The sequence below is a fragment of the Anopheles ziemanni genome, chromosome 2 (assembly GCF_943734765.1).
Source record: "Anopheles ziemanni chromosome 2, idAnoZiCoDA_A2_x.2, whole genome shotgun sequence".
Classification (NCBI taxonomy): Eukaryota; Metazoa; Arthropoda; class Insecta; order Diptera; family Culicidae; genus Anopheles; species Anopheles ziemanni.
Genome location: NC_080705.1, coordinates 45,537,204 through 45,561,356, shown reverse-complemented (window position 1 = coordinate 45,561,356; position 24,153 = coordinate 45,537,204). Strand labels below are relative to the sequence as shown.

General features: G+C 37.4%; 1 protein-coding gene across 1 annotated transcript; it reads left to right on the top strand.

Moving 5' to 3' along the window:
- Positions 1-134: 134 nt before the first annotated feature.
- LOC131281030 (estradiol 17-beta-dehydrogenase 11) lies at positions 135-22,466 on the top strand. The gene is made up of 8 exons (XM_058310282.1): positions 135-269; positions 1,724-1,877; positions 8,431-8,555; positions 9,330-9,440; positions 10,471-10,596; positions 10,661-10,782; positions 12,032-12,148; positions 22,262-22,466. The coding sequence occupies exons 1-8, from the start codon at positions 135-137 to the stop codon at positions 22,464-22,466; spliced, it is 1,095 nt and encodes a 364-aa protein (XP_058166265.1).
- The last annotated feature ends 1,687 nt before the right edge of the window (positions 22,467-24,153 follow it).

Here is a 24,153-nt window from a genome sequence, read left to right as displayed (position 1 = left end):
AAAATGCACACCCCAGAAAAGTGGCAATAGTGAAAGTGTTTGAGTGAGTTCTAGCAACAAAATCTATCCTGGATAAAGTTCATCCAAAATCGTAGCTGTTCAACTAAATAGGATATTGATTATCAAGCTGGAACATGTTATCATCGAACGGAAAACCTTTCTCATTTGATCAAACCGAGATCAATCCTTCCCGGAAAAAGCCATCAATCGGTGCAACGATAGTGGATGTGCTAGTGTTTTTGTTGGCATCACTAGGATACATACTTCAAGTAGGTATTTAAAATTTTAGTAAACATATTCACTTACTGTCCGTTATGAAATAAACAAAATCTAGACACTAGAAACCATGGAATGTTTTGAAACCCATGATAGTTTTTACAAAAACTACACATCAATCGTTGTTATAATTATTGTCGTCAAATATGGTTAATAATTTAAACTATGCATAACTATAAGGCATTCCAAATATTATGTATCTTTTCGAATATTGCATGAAAATTATTTGAATTTCGAATAAAAGTGACATATGCTTAAAGTGAGCGTAATATAACAACACATAATAAAATATCTCTTCCCCTATCTTATGGCTCGGATCGCTGAGATCACATTTTACTTATGTATGTCAGATAGTTTCCCGAATAGCATATGTATTAAACTTCATTTACCGGCCAGACTAGTCTAATGGTAAAGGCACACGCACACACCTTGGCCGTACGTGCAAAATGCAAGTGTTTCCTACAATTACGCAACCATTCGTTTCAAGTTTAGATGGTTCGTCGACTTAGATGCAACGTACTGTAAAGCTTCCTCCATCGTCCTCCTCCTATGTCTGTGTAGTTTCAGGTTTTTGTGGCCCATAGTGAAGACAAGGTTGTGTAAGCACGTTTTTTTCCTTTGCCATTTTTGCCTGAAATGGTGAGTTCATACCCTTAAGAGTGTCTGCATTTAAATTTTTTTCTTAAGGTGCAATGAGTCCGCTTTGTACTCGACTTACCTTAATGGAAAACATTATGGTGCAAGAAGAGGATTTCACAATCGCTTAAGAAAAAATATTTTCTAGTAGCTTCTCACACAGCTGCAGGCGGCAATATCAGATTTCGAAAATTGCTCTAGCCTTAAGCACCAGTCTGATTAATCGAATTAAGATTTTTATGGGTGTAACACCCATGCGCTGTATTCCGCAGCAGCGAATTTATAATTCACAAACATGTCTGTGCTTGAAACTCAAATGAAAATCCAGTTCACATGAGAAGATTGCTGATTAGGCAATGAATAAAAAAATAAGTCATCGCGCCCCTAAGTCCAATGAACAAATTGTCTAACCTTGAATACACCCAAAGTACAACAAAGCTTATTAAAAAATAGAAAAAAAAAATGATGCTGGGGTAGTCCAGCAAATGATCTTAAATGTACGTATGTCTGACCGTGGAAAATTTAACCTTGAAGATGGATATTATACAATTGAACAAAGTAAATACGTCATGTTAGTTTTTTATGAATAACAAATAATGTCATGACCATGGCCACTGATCGGCAGTAAACATACGAGTCTTCTCCGCTGTCGACTTCACTTTCCACAATTGTTTGCTTTTTTCAATGGTGACAATTGTCCGTGAAAACCAGGGACGTTTACGTTTGTTGTTCGTACATTTAATACCCTTCACGAGATATGGTTAAACACTTTTATTTTCATATCCCTATTTCTCCACGAATTTATTTTCAGGCGTTCTATTATACAATTTTTGGCATACCCAAAAAAAATTTGAATGGTGAGATAGCTCTCGTGACAGGCGGTGGAGGTGGACTGGGACGGTTGCTCGCTATGCGACTCATAAAACTGGGAGTTAAGGTAGTGCTGTGGGATATTAATCAAGAAGGTAAGTGTGTAAACAATTATTGTAGCATGGTTTCTTTAGCAGTTAAACAGCTGAAACTTATGGAGGTATCATATAATTACGATGCAAAATATCTTGCTCAAAACTTTTCGATGAGTAAAATATCTTTCTATGGTGTGGGGAGTTAACTAACAAATATTTGAAGCAAACACGAGCTCTATAAAAGGAAGCTCCTCATGAACACGATCAAATATTGTTTTCAACTCCTATTAATAGTTCAATAGTGTAGGCATGACCAACAAGGTCGTTCCGCCAAATAGAAGAAACTTTTTCATTATTTTTAAAGAAGGATAAAAGTAAAGATATACGAAATGGGATGGCGTTTTATAGAAACGAATACTGTATTTTTATTTGGCAAAAATGTGTAAAAGATTAAAATAGCGGCCAAATTGACGAGCATGATTTAAATAAGTCTCTGTTACTCCGAATAATTAGTGCCAAAGTTGGGAGCTTTTTATATATATACTCAATAAGTATATCAATTAAAGAGAAGTAGGTTGTAAAATCAATTCAGTACTTCTGGATTTTGTGCCATAGAGTGTGTCATAGTTTGGAAACAATTCCCACAAGAACAAAAACATTTAATTATTTATATTCTCTTTCAATTCAACTTTTCTTGTATCAACAACAGAAGATAACGACAAAACGAGTAGAGGTATCTAAGAAAGGATACAACAACCCTAATGAAGATAGTGTCGCGCCTAGTAAAGATGACCGAGGTTACTTGCTTACCTGTCGTCGAACTTACTGATCAAAGTGGAGTTGGTGTGAGTCGAGTGGCAAGCTCGACGACCTTTCAAATGCACATCTAGAAAAACAAGTTGGTATCGAGCGAGCAAGCAAGCTAAAAAAGCGTTATAAAAAAGTGAATAAGAGCGAACAAAAGAGATGGTAAGATAGAATAAAAATGCTTGAAAGAGCGGCTGCTGTTTTGGAGTACAAAGCAGTTGCATTGCAAATGCACAAGAATCAAGGTCAACTGCTCGTGGTTGTGAATGCTGGGATGCCAGTCGTCGACCGTTTCTACGTTGATTAACGAAAGTAAAAATGAATTTTCTTATGCAAAATTAATTAATTATTAAACTTTAAATTTCAGATTTCTTTTACCAAAACGTTTCATAAAAACGTTTCTTATGATATCGTATAATCATCGCATGAATCATCGTAGGAACGAACAATGATCACCATCGCGGCAAACGCTTTTAAAAAACAGTTGGATTATAAAGTACAGGCCGGCCTCGGTTTTCGTCACCAAACGGGACTTTGACAGCGACGAAAACCGAGGCTAGCGGATTACAGTTTTTACGTTTATAATACCTTCTCAAGGCTTGACTGACACAAAATAAACGTTGGTTGTGTACATTCTTCTCGTCTGAATTTTCAGTGGTTGATATGAAGTTTGATTGATCAAACTATAACAAAGTTTGTGTGTTTTACCATCAAATCAATTATCATCAACCGTTTTATATTCCGTTTTACTTCTTTGGTTTCCATGTCGTGTAGGTTTACAATAATACATTCAGTGCTTCAATTGAAAGACATTTTTGATTGAGCAAAGTAGTCTGAAGCAGAAAATCTGCACCACTCGTTTATGAGTCCATGTTCGGATCCTCTGTCATACAAAATGCATTGAATCGTATGCAATCAAATGCATTGCTACTATAAACCAGCTTCGAACGATTTGTCAAACCGACGAAAACCGAGATCGCCGAAAACCGGGGCCAGCCTGTATCCGTATCATCACTAGTTTTAAGTTTAATCCTGCTTATCTCAGCGAATACGAGTCCTATCACAACAATTTCAACGATATATTGTAGATAAACAATGGCAATGTAAGATATCTAAGCAATGAGTACTTATTATTTCAAAAAAATTATTTGTAGGGTATGTTGTTCCAAAAAAAGGCACGACATCGATGACAAACAAGTACACCCGAATTTATTGAGGAAATGTTCCGGTTTGGTGAAGTCGTATTAGTAAAAGTAACAAACTTGTTAATATTTCAAGTTATTTTATTAAGGCTCAGGCATGGTGGCAACAGCTTAATATCACGGTTAACATGAAATGGCCGGTGAAACTAGACAAACAACTGCAACCGTCAGAGAACTATCTGTTTCATCGGATGTAAAGGGGAATCAACTTGTGTAGTTAAAGTGTGGTAAATTCCATGCTAAGATTCAGAACTTGGTAGTATAATGCCTTGGCCAGTGTTAAGTACGGTGAAATTCATTGAAATTCAACTGTAGACATCTGTTTGAAACTCTGCATTCAAATTTCATTCATTCGTTCGTTATAATTTTTCCTTGTTTCAAATGATCTGGCAATAGTGTGGGACCTTTGGCCCATGCATGTAATTTTGGAGTGCATGCCACTAGAATACCCTTTTTAGACCACCAATATTACTCGATTTTGTAAAATAGTGTCAAATCGCCAATGACAGAAATGACGCCATTGTCAGAAAATCGGAACTGGGTACGATCGGTTCCGATTTTCTTTCGACTGGAATTTTTATCTCAAAGTGGCGATTTTTTTACTTTTTGCTCTATCGTTTGCAACCGATTTTGTTCATTACTCAAAGTGGAACAGTACGCTAAATTCAAACATTGAAATGATCAGATAACTGGAAAACCCATTGATGATGATATGGAAGAAAAATATCAAATTAAACATTTAATCTTACTTATTTAACAACGGTAAAAGTAAATAGAAGTTTCTTAATTATTTTAACGAATATTTAAACCATGAAACACATAAAATAATCATTTTTTATGTAGACCAAAAGTGGTATACAGGTGGGCCAAAATAGCGACAAAAAGCGTGTTTGGAAATTGATAATTTTTCAATGAAAACATCAAATAAACTTGAGAATATGAGTTTGAATGCATGCTTAGATAGCTACTCTACATTACCTTCTTCTTCTTGGCGTTACGACCTTGTTGGTCATGCCTGTCCCGTTAAGGGCTTATGAGACTTGTTCCCTTTTGTACGTGGATGGTCAGTCCTCTCGAACAGAGGAGGGTCCGGTCTCGGTTGAGATTCGAACCCACGCCGTCAAGGTGGTGAGCCCCGGCGCTCATGGGCCGATTTTCTAACAGGCGCTACCGCTCGGCTGTCGCGGACCCCCTCTACATTACCATACCAAGTTTATCGTGATACGGTCGGTAGAATGAGTGCAACGATTTCTTTTGTTGGGATCCTTCTCAAAGTGGGCACTTTACCCCTAGTTAGCATTCGTATATCCACCAGTCAAACAAGTCATTCACTCAAACCTGTGTGCGTTTGCAGCGCTAGTGCTAAGATTTTCAGTTTGAAATTCAAAAATATAATTACAACAATTATAAATCACATTTTCTAACTTATTTTGATGTGTTAAGCTTGTTTGTCGTTACGAAATTAAATGTAATTACCGAAAAACAAGGTTTACATTGCGTATGAAAAATTCAAACGACATTCACAAGACATTCATTTGAACGTGGATGCGCTTCATACGCTGCTACGATGATAGTTTTAGACGGTTCACGTAATAAATCCACAATTCGTTTCATGATTAAGTTCACTGTTTTTAATGAACAATGATTTCCACAGGTAGGCTACAGCTAATGTTACAAAAAATATCGACATTTTACAACAATGGCCTAGGCACTTGCAGTCTATTATTGAAGCAAGTGGAGGCCAGACCAAGCATTGAATGTAAAATATTGGCACAATAAATATCAAAATACTCATCATGTAGGGTTACTTTTTTGTCATCGATGCTGAGCCTTTTGTGGGGTCTTAAAACAAAGATATTTACAAGTAAATTTTACGAAATATTAATCACCAATTGTATAGAATAGTAGTTTGACTACTATATGCCGTTTAAATAGTTGTCCTAGCTCTCATATTCACTTAGATAACCAGGCTTAAAGTTGAAATTGGTGTCTGTACGGATATTTTTTTGTTTTACTGTATATACACTGTGCCAATCGGTAAGTGGGACGGTCAAAAAAAGAACACTTGTCTGACTTTGCGAACAATTTTAGGGTACTTAGAATTGATAACAATCAATTTCGCTTATCACATCTTCTTTGTCTATCTTTCTACGAAGCATGTGCAAAAAAAGAGAGTAAAAATCGATCACCAAGCGGCGCAATGATCGAAAAAGTGCAAAAAGTCATAATTTTGCCAGCCAAACGTAAAGTTGGACACTTGCTTTTCAGGTTTAATACGTGGTTTGTTGAACTATTTCTAGAAGTTTTTGGTATTTAATGTTATTTCTGTTGTAGTCTATGACTGTTTGTTGATGCTTGACAACAGTTTTTTTCTAACTTTATTGGACATTTCTACTTAAATTTCTTCCTATTGCTGTTTTGTTACCAATTTATACTATACAGTGTTTGTAACATAGTATACTGTACAATTTTGCTCAGATCGGCTATTGGATTTCAAGCTGGAGACTCAGAAAGATTCTTCAGAACTTTGAGACAGATTTAGAGAAGCAACTTTTGTGTTATTCGTAGCTTACAGTGAGTATAGTTTACCTTGCGGAACTCTTAATCTTGGAATAGTCAAACTATATCAACAACATCTGTCATAATTTTCGTCATCATATGAACGTTGTGATGTGTACCTATCGTACTTTAATTAAAAACAAGTTTTTCAGTTCATTCTGATCACATAAACACCTACAACATTAACAAATGACCTCCAAGGAATAGAAGTTAAAACAACAATTTTTTTAAAACTCGTCAGCTCCGTTTTACGTTCGAAAACTGCCTGCATTTCTAACCAAAAGTATATATGTTTGCTTCATATGTAAGTCATACTTACTGTGACGACAATTACCACATTAAATTAATGCATTTGTACGAGATAGGAAGAGTACCTTTCAACATAATCTAAAATCATCGTCTATATAAGGTTTTGAAAAGTAAAGGCGTTGTTTGCGGGTTCTGCAGTTTCTGGGTATGTTCTGGAAATAGTTTGGAACCTTCTAAATGCTTTCATTATTTTATTAAATTCTTAAACATCTATAATAGAGGAAAAGTCTTCAATTCAGTTGGTTTTTTGATGAATCTCACATCGGTTTTTTGATAAAAGTTTATTGTAAGATGACCCATTTCATGTTATATTTTTGTCAATATGGGCTTTTTTATCGATTGTTAGTGTATCGCAAATCAGGAACTTAGGTAAAATTGATGAAACTCGATAACTTTCGGCATTTTTAATCGATTTATATGATAAAAAAGATAATATTTCATTCCTTTCAGTGGTGTAACATATTTCAACCACAAAGTGTAAATAATTTATCAAAATTCATTTTTTGTGTACATATAACAATGGTTAAGTATATCATAAATCATTAGAAAATGATTTGACGTGCCTAAACTAGCTTGCACAACACTTAAGCCGCAGAAATTCTTGGTAATCCCAAGTGTCCAACTTTACGTTTGGCTGGCAAAATTATGACTTTTTGCACTTTTTCGATCATTGCGCCGCTTGGTGACTGATTTTTACTCTCTCTTTTTGCACATGCTTTGTAGAAAGATAGACAAAGAATATGTGATAAGCGAAATTGATTGTTATCAATTCTAAGTACCCTAAATTTGATCGCAAAGTCAGACAAGTGTGCTTTTTTTGACCGTCCCACTTACCGATTGGCACAGTGTACATATCAGCACCGGTTTTGGTAAAAATACCTGTTGACATTCGTAACGATTTCACAAAAGTGGCTCGAGGAAAATGCTAAGCCTGAATGTCGTGATATATTCGGCCATCGGGAGATACCAGTTCACTAGGCCAAGATCAGCCAGACTGAAAAAAAGAGAGGGAAGGTGGGAATGATATTTTTTGCAAGCATTAAGTCGTTTCGGGGTGGAAAGTTTATTGAGCGTCTTTGCGAAGAAGACAAAAAAGTTCTTTGGGCATCTTTCGGGGCTTGATACGACCAAGTAAATCGATCCATTTTCCTTTAGCTATCCTCAATAAATGATATTATTAATTTATAATAAAACTTTCTTTTGTCTCACACACATATCTATAGTAGGGGTTGAAAACAGTTCATAAACAAGATCGCATTATGAGAACAAGTTTGAAACTGCACTGCTCCAATAAAGTAATGAAAAATTCATTAACGAAAATATGAACCTCTTATCCACCGCCATACCCATATCATATTCAATACAAATCCTTGAACGTGTCACTCCACCATGTACTTTTTTATTTACTTTATATTTGTCCTTTAAAGGTATGATGAACATGAACATTTGTACTTGTGTAACATTTTACGTTTGTGCTTTTAGGGTGGAGAAAGGAAACATAGGCCATCTATAAGCCACGTTTTTCTAGATTGACTCAGAAGATTTTACCTTTTAAAAGAAACCATTTATACCTGTCTAAATATAATTCATTACCATTTAGTAAATTCATTACCATTTAGCAAAAGTAAAATGGCATTTACATGAACATACTTATAATATACATTCAATTACATTTGTAAGATTGTCAAATATGTTTAATTAATTATTCTTGTCATGTTTTTTTTTATGTATCGAAGGTCTTGACGAATCTGTGAAATTAATACAATCCCTGGGAGGACTGTGCAAGGGATACAAAGTCGATATCTCTAACAGAGAAGAGGTTTATAAAAATGCGAAGAAACTTCAAGAAGACATTGGTGATGTAAGTTTTTGATGTGTAGCACAAATGTACGCTCTAATTAAGTTTAATCTAAAAACTACCTTTTTTCATGTTCATTTTAACTCCCTCTTGTATTTTCAGTACGTTTTGATTTTGTTAAGACGGTTGTCACATCGTAATTCAGTAATTGTAAATTTGTTATTCTACGAAATCAACCTCAGTTCCATTTGAGTTGAACTTTCATACTTTTACCAATTTCATACATACCTATTGGTTCATACTTTCCATCTTGTGTAGTATAATTTACAAGGTTAAATAATATGTAGAAGTATATAAACCTGCATTCCACCTACACTGCATGTGTTGAAAAGCTATTTTCAACAGAAGAAAAAAGGTAACACTTGATTTTAAGAACACTAGCTCGAGTGAGCTAAAACTTTCGTGTCTCTTTATTCTCTAATAACCGACAAATTCAATGGTCGCGCCGTTTATATACCATGTACCGTTTAGATCGTTTTCGACTTTACCGTTTCGGTGACAATCGTGCGTTGACGGCAGCTGTCATGCCGTTGCTCTGTTTTGCAACAGCATGATTAGTTTAAACCGTAATATTTTTTTAAGCTAACCTTTAGCGTAATAGGAGGACGAGGATCTAGGCCCTGGCCTCATTTACCCTTTTACCTAAATATTCATGACTATGAAATTTACATCACATTTTAAGAATATCTAATTCATGTTCAAATTCTTGAAAAAAACCTTACAATTTCACCGGCCCCTGTCTGAAATTTCTTATTGGAATTTTTTGGGTACTTATAGGTAACACTGCTGTTCAATAATGCTGGTGTCGTTTCTGGTCGCGCTCTTTTAGACACTCCGGATCACTTGATTGAACGATCTTTTGATGTGAACGTTCTAGCACACTTCTGGGTAAGTTATTTATTTACTTGTAGTGGGATCTCATTTAAGCGATGAGCCCGAGTTGAATATCAATACAACAATACATTTTTATTTGTTTTTATCGCTCACGTCCATGCAGGGTTCGCGGGGGTGGTTGTCAAAAAATAATTTTCACGTAGTCAAATTCCAAACAAAAGTTTAATACTTCTCAACAATTTATTTTAATATTGTTGTTTTCACGTTCGAGCGCTACACTTGAATCGCATAGAATTTGAATGAGTACTTGGTGTCTATAAAGCACTTTGAAAATTGTTCGATGTTAAAAATACAGAGCACGAATAGGGTATTAATGACAGTTAGTGAAACAAGTAGAGTAGTGAATACAGTATTATTTAAACATTAAGTATCGCAACGGATCCATAACAAAGGATCAAAAATGGAATAGATTGTTGAAGATACATCTCTGTTCTATCCAATGTGTTCTTTACATATTGACAAATTTGTGTTTCGGTCTCTTTTATATACATTTTTTGACGCTACAAAACGAGCCGAAATAGGTGCTACAAAACGGGTAGGATGATGAAAATTTGGCATCCATTATGCCATTATGCTGAATTTACACATTGCATTGGCTTATTTTTACATGAAGTCTAACTTACAAGCACCGAACCACATTTTATTAGGCCAGGTTTTTCCACTAAACGTAACGCGTAATATTAAAAAGTGCAATTCTCTCTTTCTTTCTCATAATTTTTATAGCATTTAGATCTTTGATGATCTCACCTGAACCGATGTACCGACGGAATCAGTTGAATGGGGTTGCGCTTTTCAATTGTAACTTAATTGCTATTTGTAGTTCTATTTTACTCGTTTTAATAGGACAGATTGTTGAAAATAGCTCTGAGCTATTTTCTCCCACCTGCTTTCCCCAACAAATCCCTCCTTTGTTTTTACGTTCCAATTTTTCCCTGTATTATTTAAAATCCTTTCTAGGGAAATTATTTGGTCGTATTTTTAAATGATTAATCTATTGCGTTTCCTATGTTATTGATAACGATAGACGACAAAAGCCTTCCTGCCAGCAATGTTGAAACATGATCATGGTCATATAATTACGATCGCTTCTCTGGCCGGCCATGTTGGCATATCTAAACTGGTAGACTACTGTTCCAGTAAGTTTGCTGCGGTAAGTATCGCTAGAATTTGTGGTACTCTAAACCATACTTCACAGTTTTTTCTATGTCTTGCAGGTGGGTTTCGACGAAGCTTTACGATTGGAACTTGAACATCTGAGAGCGCAAGGTGTTTTCACAACTGTAATTTGCCCATATTTCATACAGTCAACAGGCATGTTCGATGATGTCAACTCTAGGTAAGTGTGGATACTATGATAAGTTATACATTTTATGAATCAACTGGTCCGCGGGGGGGTCCGCGACAGCCGAGCGGTAGCGCCTGTTAGAAAATCGGCCCATGAGCGCCGGGGCTCACCACCTCGACGGTGTGGGTTCGAATCCCAACCGAGACCAGACCCTCCCCTGTGCGAGAGGACTGACTATCCACGTACAACAGGGAAACAAGTCTCGTAAGCCCTTAACAGGCAGGCATGACCAAGAGGTCGTTACGCCAAGAAGACGAACAAGAAGAAGAATCAACTGGTGTCACAAGCGACAAAAAACCCGTTATACTTTCCGAACGGTTACGCTCAAAACTCCTCAGCACGCATAACAAACTTCTTATTTTTGTATGGGCCGAGACCGGCTGAAACAAAATTAGGAGATTTTTCAAACACTGGAGCAATTTTTCGAGCAGAATTTGCTGTTTCGAGTTCCTAATTTTGTTTCAGCCCGCCTCGGCCTTTACATAAATGAGCAGTATTTTTGTTCGCGCTGAGGAGTTTTCAGCGAACCCGTTAGGAAATGTCTAGCAAGAACATGAAAATTTATTTAAAAATGTTGAATCAAACCCCCTGTTAGATACCTTTTTATCTAACGCCAGCTGTTATTTCGAAAAGATAGCTCAATGAAAGCTATAAACAAAAAGGAAAATTCAGCTAAAAGCTGACAGGTCGACAGAACGTAAGGATTTATGGCCACAGTATCGAGAATAAAATGTGCAAGTTAATTTAAATCGTAAATTTACTATTTTTCTGTGAAAAGTTTTGCGGCTGTGTGGACGTTGAAAATGAAAACATTAATGCATGCATTAAACATTAGTGGGCTACGCATCAAAGTAGTGTTAAAAAAGGAAATGTCGTAGATAATTATCATGTTTTTGTTTAAGCTTAGTTGTAACACATAATGGACAACAGTGCGAAAAGTACGATCCAAACATAACGTTCTCTACAGAATCATTCGAGTATATTAAAAAAAATCTTTGATTATCCATTGTAAAGCTTCTAGCTAAAGAACGTGTTACTATGGTAAATCAACTATGAATGTCAATCTCATCATTCAATGTTGTATGGAATTTAAATAAACAAAGTTTAATTAGACAAAGGAATTAAATAGCAAAGTGGATTTGTATACAGAGCACGATAATAATACAGTCTCCTTAGGTACAGTACTTTTTGAAACATTATTTGTTACTCTATGTTCAAATCGTATAAATTTCTATTGCAGATGGGTTCCGACACTTGATTCAAACGATGTAGCTGACAAAATAATAGAAGGTGTTCAGAGAAACGAAAAATATGTTATAATTCCTGGTTACCTCAGGGTGATGCTAGCTATCAAGTGGTGAGTATAAAATTTAATACTTGTGTAATTTTCTAGAAAATAACTACCTCTTTGAAAAATGAAGTATAGAAAAGTTGAACACAAATTCATTCATTGTAAATACATATCTAAGGCAGAGATTCATTCTGATTCATGAATCTGAATCAGATTTACATAACTCTAATTACTACAACTCAAAAAGGAGTTTAAAAGCTCATCTACCTTCGAATCCTTCGAATCTACCTGTTAGACATTTTTTATTTGCTTGTTGTCTATGTTTGCGAGTTTATTTACTCGTTTTCATTCAAATGTTTATTTTCTTCCAAACCCAAACGGTTAATATCTACTCGATAAATATGTCCGCGGCTAGTCAATGTCTGTGAATCAAATTCTTATTTGGCAAATCAGACTCACCTCGGGTCCGGCCTGACTACAATGTAATGTGCACAGGAAAGACACCTATACATTGACAATTTCACATGGACGCATTCAACACATGCACGAGAGAACTAATGTGTACATATACGACAAAACTGATCGACTTTCCATTTGGATTTTGACTCTTGGTAATAAGAAAACTAGCGCTTCTTCACCCTCCGTAATGAGAAGAGCATTCTGAGAATGTGGTTAGGAGATTTGTTCTTATTTGATTAAAGATGTTTGATTGTAGCAGTGTGCACCAGCAGAAGTGCGCAGCGTAGTAAAGCGTTAAGTAAATTTTGAACGCAACTGTTGCAAGTGTAAATTCCAATACTATTACTAAACAAATAATTTTGTGATTCATTTAAAAAATTCATGACTGTGCAGTGCACAGGTTGCTCAGGTGCACGTGACGCCACTGATTATAACTCAAGGGATGCCCCATAGATTCAGTGCATGACGATGTCGACACATATCTAAAACATCTTTAAGCGGCAGCATATTAGAAAAATCTAAAGAATATTTTGAAATTCTCCTAAACGATTCATGGTTTCGTCTTCATTTTCAATACGATGAATTAATTTGTTTGGCATTGATTTTAAAGCCGAATATTATAGCATAGCCAGGGTAAAACTGTATCAAGCCATGAGCTCATTTGGAAAACCGCCTAAATTAATCAGACTTGTAAGAATGCCCATGACCAACGTCACTTGTCAGGTGAAGGTGGATGGAAAACTCTCAAGATCCTTTGCTACCACCAAGCCTTGCCTGCATACTCTTCAACCTAGCGCTAGAGAGGGCCATCCGAGACTCGAAGGTGGAAACTTCGGGGACCATCTTCTATAAGTCAATCCAGATCCTGGCATACGCTGATGATATAGATATTATTGGTAGAAGACTCTCCTATGCAGCAGAAGCATACCAAAGGATCGAGCAAGCGGCGAATAACCTCGGACTGCAGATAAACGAGGGAAAAATCAAGATGATGGTGGCACCATCAGTGGCCCTGCCAACAATTGCCGAAAGCCTACGCGGGGGTGACGTACAACTAGGTGAACGCACTTTTGAAGTCGTCCAAAATTTCACCTATCTTGGGTCAAAGGTCAGCACCGACAACAACATTGAAGATGAAATTCGCTAGGGTGCTGGCAGCCAACCGGTCATATTACAGTCTGAGAAATCTCTTCCACTCACGATACTTGTCAAGACAGTCGAAGCTGGGACTATACCGAACATACACAGTGCCAGTGCTCACATACGCCTCCGAGAAATGGACTCTGTCCAAATCTGACGAAACCCTCTTAGCCGTGTTCGAGAGGAAGATGCTCAGGAGGATTTTTGGCCCCGTATGTGAGGAGGGACAATAGAGGAGCCGTTATAACGACGAGCTCTACGAGCTGTACGGTGACCTCACTGTCGTACAGCGTATTAGACTCAACTGATTGATGCAACTTTTTTTAAGCTGGCATACCAAAATGATGATTGTGTTTAGAGTAGGAACTTTAGTTCTTGCAGCTGAACTGATAGCTGAATTGATCAATTATATGGAAAAAGGCTGTTTTTATGAATTTTTCTATTTTCATTAATTTTTAATTTTAATACCTTTCTTTTTCGATGAATCTTGTTTAGTACAAAAGGAACAAACCATTCCAAAACATCGTTAAGGTTGGGCAAGCAGCTTCTTAGTTTATGAATCTTCCCATTTTCCTACTTTTCCTTAGGGAATTTCCAATTTTTCTTTCTTCCTAAACCTTCCTTGGGTAAAAAGGAACAAATCATACGAAGACGTCATCAAGATTGGTTCAGCCGATTTTAAGTTTTAGCATCACGAACAAACAAACATTCATTTTTATAGATATAGAGAAGATTTTTGTTTGTTCGTGCCTCTTAAACTCAAAATCGACCGGACCATGGCTGGCTTGGCGATATCTTCGTTTGATTCGTTCGTTTTTATCCAAGGAAGACTTAGTAAAAACGAAAATTTAAACATTCTCAAGGAAAAGCCGAGAAATTTGAAAATTCGTAGAAACGTTAATTTATAAATAAATGAGTGATTTTGACGCCAAAACTCAAATTCTGATGGGCCAATCTTGACGATGTCTTCGAATTATTTGTTCGCTTTTATTCAAGGAAGTTTTAAAACTAAATTTTGAAAATATATTCAGTAAAAACCGGAAAATGGGAATGACTTTTCCATATCGTAAAATCAAACATACAATTTACAACTAAAACTTAGAAACTGCTTGGCGCATCTTAAAGAAGTCTGGGGATTATTTGATCTTTTTGGACCAAACAAAATTTAGGGAAAAAATTACAAATGGAAGAAAGGAGGAAGAAAATTACAAATGCAAAGCCGAAAAATGGAAGAATACGAACCAGTGGCGTCTCGTCCACCTGAGCAACCTGTGCACTGCACAGTCATTCATTTATAAAAAGAATCACAAAATTATTCGCCGCTGCCACACAGACCGCGTTCCGCAGCGCGTTGTCAAATTTGACAACGCAGAAACTACTCGATTTGCTTGATCCTAGCGCGTTTTGCGTAGCCGCGAAGCCTCTCGCTCTTTCCCAAAGATGTCCCGTTCTACCGAAAGCTCTGAATTGTCTTTTCAAAACAATTCAAATAATCAACGTTAACTATAACGGACAACTAAACGAGTGTTCTAATACTCTCGTTTCAATGATAGGGGAACTGTATTAGGTCGTTATAAATTTACACTTATGTATGCGACGCTATATTTTCCATTCTATGAAGACATTCTATAACGTTTTCTGATTATGGAATTTGTTATATTGGTAAGACGTGAGCGAAAGGAAGGGATGGAGACGTTGTAATCAAACAGGTGACTAGAGCTATTGAAGGAAGACATGGCGCAGACAGAATGGATCATTCTGGGAGAAATGTGTACGGATTGTGGGAATACAGAGAGATGACCTTTCCTGAAGGATATAGGAAGGGACATAGAGAGGAATATGGGACAGGAGTTCCGGAGCGTCAGTGGAGTGCAGAAGTTGGGCGATGAAAGTAGCTTGAGTGTACCGGTGGCGAGTCTGACTCGTGGATAGCCCCAACAATAGACATCGTGACTCGTGAGCCAGAAGGGAGCAGGCATTGTAGCCGAGAAGACACCTTACGGCCAGACGCGTGAAGCGTCTTTGCACCCCCTCTAACCGTCCCAAGGCAATGACACCAGTTGGGGTCCATACCACGGAAGCATACGCAACTACAACAACAGTAAAGCGCCAGCAAGCAGCGTGGGTCCCGTACCTCCGACGCTAGGGGATAAATAAGCCGCAGAGTACGGTTGGCCTTGAATACCACATCATCAATCTGCACGCAGAAGGACAAGGTGATTTCCAGCCACACTCCAAGGTCCTTGATAGCCGATACCCGCGACAAAGCTGCGCTACCAATACAGTAGTCGTGGTGGGTCACCCCAGCGGATCGTCTGAAGGATATAACACAACAATTGAATGTGCAAAGCGATTGAGGGATTCTTGAAGGAGTAAGAAGATGGAAGGAGAGGATACGGGAAGGAATAATTTTACATGGTTAGCATACAGCAAGTGCCCGTTATTAGGCACCACACTAAACACCCTCGCTGATCTCCAGCAGGTTGCAAGTGAGGATGTCACGGGGGGTATGAGCAAGGCCCGTAGAGCCAGGGGCCGCCGACTGAGCCTGGCCAACGAAAACGCTTGGAAAGTGCGTGGCAAAAAGTTTACAGAAGCCTTGAGGAGAGAAAGCGGTATCTGCGGTGAGAGACATGGAATGGGAAATGCGGGAGGAACCGCGCCGGATGCCGGATGTTAAAGTACCACCAAACCAGAAAACACATCGAGAGAGTTAAATTGTTCTAGAAGTATTCCTTCCATCCTTTTCACCACTGTCAACACGGGAAAGTAAAATCAAAATAAGAAACATTTATTATTCACATGAAGTTTTGGAATAATAAACTACTAAAAATATCGCGAATAACGAATACCATCTTAACACGAACAATAAATAATAACATGGTATCGTTTATTGAAAAATTAACTTCGTATCAAAAATTGTAACGTCCCTTTTTTTTTGAAATTGAAGGCATTTCTGGCGTTCAAAAAAGTGCTCGATCCAGATTTTTTGACAACGCGCTGCGTTGTCATTCCCATACAAAACGAAAAACCCACCATTTCTGGGTTGAATACTTGACGCGGTTTAAAAAGCTCTGGAGCGGTAGAGCTTGAGATGCTGCGGCAACCGCGGTGTGTGTGGCGTGCCCGATTTGTTTGTATCGCTTTACAACGTTGCGCTGGGCACTTCTGCTGGTGCACCGCTGCTACAAACGAGCATCTTTAATCAAATAAGAACATTTCTCTTAACCACAGTCTCATAATACCATTCTCATTACGAACGGTCAAGAAGCGCTAGTTTTCTTATTAGCAAGAGTCAAAATCCAGTTGGAAAGTCGATCAGTTTTGTTTACGGGTGGGCACTTCTGCCAGTGCACCAGCCAATCGTATATGTACACATTAGTTCTCTCGTGCATGTGTTGAATGCGTCCATGTGAAATTGTCGATGTATAGGTGCCTTTCCTGTGCACATTAGATTGTACCCAGGTTGGACCCGAGGCGAGTCTGACTTACCAAATAAAAATTTGATTCACAGATATTGACTAACCGCGGATATATTTATCGAGTAGATATTGACGTTCGTGAAGTAAATTTGGAAGAAAATAAAACTTTGGAATAAAATCGAAGAAACAAACACGCAAATATAGCCAACAATTAAAAGCTAATTAAAAAATGTCTAAGCAATACTGCTGGTGCACACAGTTTCATTCGAATGATTTTTCATGCAATTGTTCTATTTAGGGTGAAATTACCAGTCAATGTATACATCAACATTGAGCAGGACATCGTAGATGAGCTGTTAAACTCGTTTTTCATGTAGATCCATTTAGTAGCAATTAAAGATTGCAGAGCTAAATAGACCATTCACGGTTCCTCAAACTATTCTTTTACTTAACATCCTGACCAAATTCGTCCTCGTGTGTCGTGTTCTGGTTCTAATAAACCATGTTATATGGTTTACCTAAGAAGGTATTACTTTTTTTGAAGGTGCACAACCATCTCATTTTCTCACGAGACGCCACTGATACGAACAGCTTTTTCCATATAATCTATCAATTTTACAATTTTTTCTTTCAATTCTACTAACATTACACTATAACTCCTACCATCATTTTTTTCCCTTAGCGTTAATATTATGACAAATTACGAAATCCTAAATCACAGTTGATCGAGTTTTTACATCTCGGTTAATCAACAAGCGATCGCCTAGTTCCCGTATATTTGGTTCTAATAGGTGTTGGTGGCATGTATTTTGTTATGTGGCAGAAAAGAGGTTTGCTGCACGTACACATTTTTCTACGGAAGGTGAACAAGATTCCATCACATCAAATTGCGAAAATTTCTGATCCATGGAGCCAGCGGACTCGGTAATCCTACTTCGTTTGTATGAAAACACCAACTTCATATCATATTGGCCTATATTGTGTAAGGCATTCAAAACACGCACGAAAGTATCAAATGAGCCGATACGTTATTTGCAACCCACAGTTTCTATTTTTTATTTCAGTTTCCAGCTTTTTTGGAGGATGGTTGAAACATGTACCGAGAACTCCTTAGTCAGGAGTACAGCAGGCAAAAGAAACCACAAGTAACAAGATTGACTATTTTTTTCTACTTGGGGCAGCGATTCGAGATCGTTGCTTTATTCGCAGTTACTTTGATGTTATACATTGAATGCATCATCGGAGAAATAGTTATGCGAAAATAAGGCTACGTAGTACATGGAAATCCAGGTGTGTTACCTTCTTGCGTTAGGACAAATTTAGACAACCCACCCAAAACGACTACCATCAGTTGGTTTGAGCTATACGGGACTGTGACGAATATGGTATGTACAACTTTTCGAGAAGCATGTTCAGTTACAGTTGGGGGGTGCCCATGGCGCAGCGGTAGCGCGAGGAAACACCACACCACAGGTGTGGGATCGAATCTCGAGTCTGGCACCCTCCGGTATTACGAACGGCTGACCACCGATCTATAATATACCGTCTTTCGGTCACACAAACTCTCTTCGGAGAGAGGCCTTGTCCCACTAGGGGATGTCGTGCCACATAAGAAGAAGATGTTCAGTTACAATTGCTGTAACATTATGCTCGCTGGAATCGATGAACGAACTGCAAGAACTAAAGTTTCTACACTTTGAATACATTGATCTTTTTGATGTGCTGAAAAGAATGATCTACAATGAAGTATCTATCCTGTACTGGATCGTGAATGGTAACGTGAGGTAATCGACTATGTGCGAGTGTTCCTGCAAAACTGATCATGGGACAAAGTTCGTTGGGTCAGCTTGTAATTTGAATAAATGGAGTAGAAATTTTTCAAAGCGATATTCTTAATTTCTGAGACGATTTCCGGTTGACAAAAATTCAAAAATGTTTTGCAGCTGTCATGTGGTTACAGCAAGTTTTTCCATGGCAGATTGCTGGGACTCTTGCTGGAACTACATGATAGCAGCAAAAATTAAAATTTCCGTCAACCGGGCAGTATACCGAACGGCAGACAATCGATCTACAATAGACCGTTCGAGAATAAGTCACAGTAACTATTCTCGAAGAGAGACAAAGTGTGATTAGAGAATCTCATGCCATTTATAAAAATATTAAGATCAATTCCCACAAAGAATCAAAGGTTGTTGCTGTACGATCGACAAGTTCCGGATATTATGTAACTAAAACGTTCACACATACTTATTCCCCTTTTTATACTTCTGAATGCCTGAGTTTGTTTTACCTAATGAGAAAGGGGATATCAATTTGTAAAGTGAATGAAGCGCTATACAAAAAAGTTGTAAATCATCAAAAGCTACTGATAGTTTCTACCAACAAATAACCAGATTTCTTTTAGTATCCAAATTTATATTATATAACAAGCTGACCCAACGAAGTTCACCTCGTCCAATAATAATAATACACTAATATTGAAAAAAAAACAAAGCATTACAATTCAAGGGAAGCCCCATTGATTTGGTGTCTGAAGATATCGACTCATAACAATAACAGATCCATCTTTAAGTCGCGGCATGTCAGACAAAGAATGTTTTAAAATTCCAGTGAACAATTCACGGCTTGTTTTTCATTTTCAATACGATTAATCAATTTATATGAGCGCAATGGTCCAGCTGGAGTCATTAGCATAGGTTTTTTAAGCAGCAAAAATTGTACGTGCACTCAACCAATCTTAGTTTCGATACTATGGGGCATTCACATAAACATTTGTGATAAATCATTTTTAGTTGCTGGCATTTTGATGTCACCGGCCTGCTACACGAGCCGCAAACTCCAACCGCAAACTCAAAAACCGTATAAGTTTACGTCAAAATCTTTGCGGTTCGTGTAGCCGCGTTTTGCGGTACCAATTCTGTGAGCCACGCTACACGAGCCGCAAACTCAAAAACTTTGCGGCGCAAAGAGGTTTTTGTTTTTGATTTTTCAGTTAACTCAAAAATCTTCCTTCAAAGCAAACAAGATCTTATTTCAATTCACACAAAAAGTAAAAGATGGATAATCTGTTGATGAGTGAAGTGTGGCTAACTACCCTATCGTGGGTCATCGAGTTGAGTACCCAAAACTTGCAACAACGCAACAGGCCACGCAACAGGCGTATTGTGCGTAGGCAAGAAGCTGGCAACCGTTTGCTGGACGGAAGAAGGAAGATTTTGATGTTCTCAAGTTACATAAAAAGTGGTAGGATAAAATATTTTAATCTTTATCGTTAAACTTTTTGAAACTTTTGGATAAAATCAGTTGGTGGGCCGGACTTCGCCGACCCCTGATCTAAAGTGAATTTATAATTGATATTCTAGCTATAAAATGACAAAATATTACTGTAACTGCAAATTAAACACGTAAATTTATCACCATATGTTCGTTTATTTAGTTTTTGAGATTTGTTATGTTTACATTTATTTCTTCTTCATCTTCTTCTTCTGGCGCATTTGAGTTTGCGGTTAGCTGCCAAAAACTTTGCGGGTGCAGTTTTCAGCTCACGGAGCTGAAAAGTTTCTGACGTAAACTTTTCGGCTGTTCCCCTCTTTGCGCCGCAAAGTTTTTGAGTGTAGCGTGGCTCTCAGTCAATAGAATGCTACTCGTAAACAAACTCCCATTTTCAATCAACACCAATGCTTCATTGAAGATCAATGATTTTTTTATTCAAAATTTCCCTTTCAAAAGTGATGTGAAATATCTTCGGCGATGTCATTTTTATACGTATCTCACAATCAATGGGACTTTTTGTGGCTTCATCGAAATAATCTTAATATTAAGTATAGACGCTTTAGTTATTGCAGTTCATTCATAGATTCCAGTAATTATCATGTTTCAGCAAGTGTAATTGTGTTCTCGTAAAGTTGCACACCATACTCATCGCTATCCGCAATGGCTCAAACAAATCGAAGGTATTCGTTTTCGATGGATTGTGTAAATTTGTTCTAAAGCAAAATTAAAACACACTTCTATGTCCATGTACCGGGTACCCTTGCTTTTGCATAATCATTTCTCCGATGCATTTAATTTATATGCGAAGTCACTGCGAATCAAGCAATAATCTCAGAATAGAATCGCTGCTGCACGTTGGAATCTTGTTTCTTAAGTTTTTTTTTTGCTTGCTGTACTCCTGACTCAAGAGTTCTTAGTGGCCAAAACCGACATATCCCTTTCGGCGACGTACTTGCAAAATTGTTTGATAGTTTTCCCTGAACTTAAATACCCAACTATGTGTTTAGCAACAAATCTCTTTTCTACCACTCAACAAAATACATTCAACACCTATCAGAACTAAATATACGTGATCTAGGCGATCGCTTGTTGATTAACCGAGATGAAATTATTCGATGATCTGTGAATTCGCACTCATGATTTGTTACAATTTTAATCGGTATGGTTAAGAAGGAAAAAAGTCATCCCAAAACTTCGTTAAGATTGGCCAAGCAGTTTCTTAGTTTAGTTATACATCGTACATTTAATTTGATTGTATGGAAAATGCAATTTATACAAATCTTTCCATTCTCCGGCTTTTCGTTAGGGAACGTTAAAGTTGTCTTTTCTTTAAACTTGCCATGAATAAAAACGAACAAATAATCTGATTACATCGTCAAGAATGGCTAAGCCAATTTTGAATTTTAGCTTTAAAAACAAACCAACACTCATTTTTATAAGTTTCAATTTTTTTGGGAAAAAAGCATTTTTCAAGTTTTCTGGGTTTCTGGCTTTTCCTAAGGATTTTTCCAACTTGCATTGTTTTTATTAGGCCAAAAGAAACAAATCATCAGAAGACTTCGTTGGGATAAGTCCTACCGTTTTTGTTAGAGAAGGTAATTTTTTTTTTATATGGAAAAAAGCCGTTTTTACCGACTTTTCCCATTTTCCGGCTTTTCCTTGGGAATTTTCAAATTCTCTTTTTTCCTAAGCCTTGCTTGAGTAAAAAGGAACAAATCATACTAAGACACCATCAAGATTGGTCCAGCCGATTTTTAGTTTTAGCATCACGAATATACAAACATTCATTTTTATAGATATAGAGAAGAAGATATATTTTATCGGACCCTGTGTGTGCGCGCTTGTTCATTTCTTATATCTAATTACTCTATTTACAATTTTGCAGGATATTTCCTTGGGGATGTAATTCAGGATTCCTACGAAGGCTGGTACCGGACGCCGCACCTCAACATAACATAATTCCAATGGATAGTTCGGATTGTGACAAAACGGGAGACACTGCGAATTCCTCGTTCACAGTAAATAATAACACGACGAAGTCATCTCCACTACTGGTACATCGACAGTACACGGGCGAACGTGTACTATAAGTTTTAAGAGATAAAAGCATATATGTTTCTTCTGACGCATGTAAGCTGGAGTTCTTAAAAGAAATCACTGGGCAGTGATTTGTGTTAATAGCCTTAAAAAAACTTATTTGCCAGCATCTTGCCATGGTCAAAAAAGCAGGTAAAAATTCCTTGTGATTGCTAGCATTTTGTTAGGCAAACCATGGGTTATAAAATCGGGGGACCAGTACATGAAGTATGATATGCTGCAATAAATGGAATGAATATGGAAATAAAGTATAATACATTATTATTCTGAAACTAAAAACTTTAATAAAGGGTTAACTCTGCATGTATCCGAATCGGAGGTTTCATCGGAACCTATACTTGTTTGAAGTGTATTGAGAGTTTTAAAGTTAGGAAATTCAAGTTTAAAGTTAGGAAAGTTAAAATAGCTTGAAGAGTCTAGCTTTCCAATACAACATTTGAAACGTTGTTTGAAATGTTAATGAATATCATTTACATAACAAAAAAAATAAATAAAAGTGGCGGCTAATCTTGATCTGCAAAGATAAAAACTCTGCAAACCAATAAACAAATTAAAGAGAAAATTTGCCCTAACACGGGGTCCACACTACAGCGCGATGTCCTGTCACTAAACGCGACGTCGCCTGACAGACGGCTGAACTCCATACAAAAAAATGTCGCACAAATCGCGCTAGACGATGCCTAGTGTAGAAACAGCGAAAAACGCGACATCGCGCAAGAGCTAGCTCTTGTCAAATGTCAATTCGAAACGTAAACAAACCGAAACACAAACGCGATCAAAACGAGTAATATTCTCCACAAAACATCGAATTTTTCATTGTACTACTTATTTCTAGCCTCCACAAATGTAATTCAGTTGTGAAACTAACTTTTCATTGGTATTTTTACCAAAGTTACTAGTAAACTGTAGTAGTTACTACAGTCCCATTTTATGCCCCTACACGTCACCTGCGCGATAGACCCCCCTTGCATATCCCATCCCGCCATACGCGTTTTGGATCCAACGACCCGTTCCTTCGAGCGCTCTCTGCTTTCAACTGCTCGTACCACCTGTTTGACTACAATCGTCCTTTGTTACACTTCCGCTCACGCCTTCGCGCCTCCTCTTCTTTCCTACCCTATTAACTATAAGTCTATTCATAGTATCAAAGCATTGTGTAACCCTTGCGGCAGACAATTTGTGCAAATAAATAAATAAAATAAATAAAAATAAAAAATAAAATAAAAATGAACAAATCACCACTTTGATATAAAAATTCTAGTCGAAAGAAAATCGGAACCGGGCACGAATCCTAGCGTAGTAGTCGAAAGAAAATCGGAACCGGTAGTGCCGATTTTTTGTATTCAATATTGCTGTCAATGGGCGTTTGAAACTATATTCCAAAATCGACGGACAGAAATATTCCTCGTCTAATAAGGGTATTAAGGATCCTTAAGGGAAAGGCAGGTATGTGTCGTGACTGTTGAGCATCATCTTTTCTTTCCAAAACGACTGCTGCACCTTCTACAATTTTTACGGTTTTTTTTATCTTTATTTTAAGCGATCCTCCATCGCTTAACTTTTCTTTACGACACATACCATAAGACTGACGAGCCCAAGGGGGTTCGTGTGTTCCGAATCCCTCTCTTTCTTTCTCACTTCTCTCGCTAATTCGCCTTATTCGAATTTTCTGTCATCCTG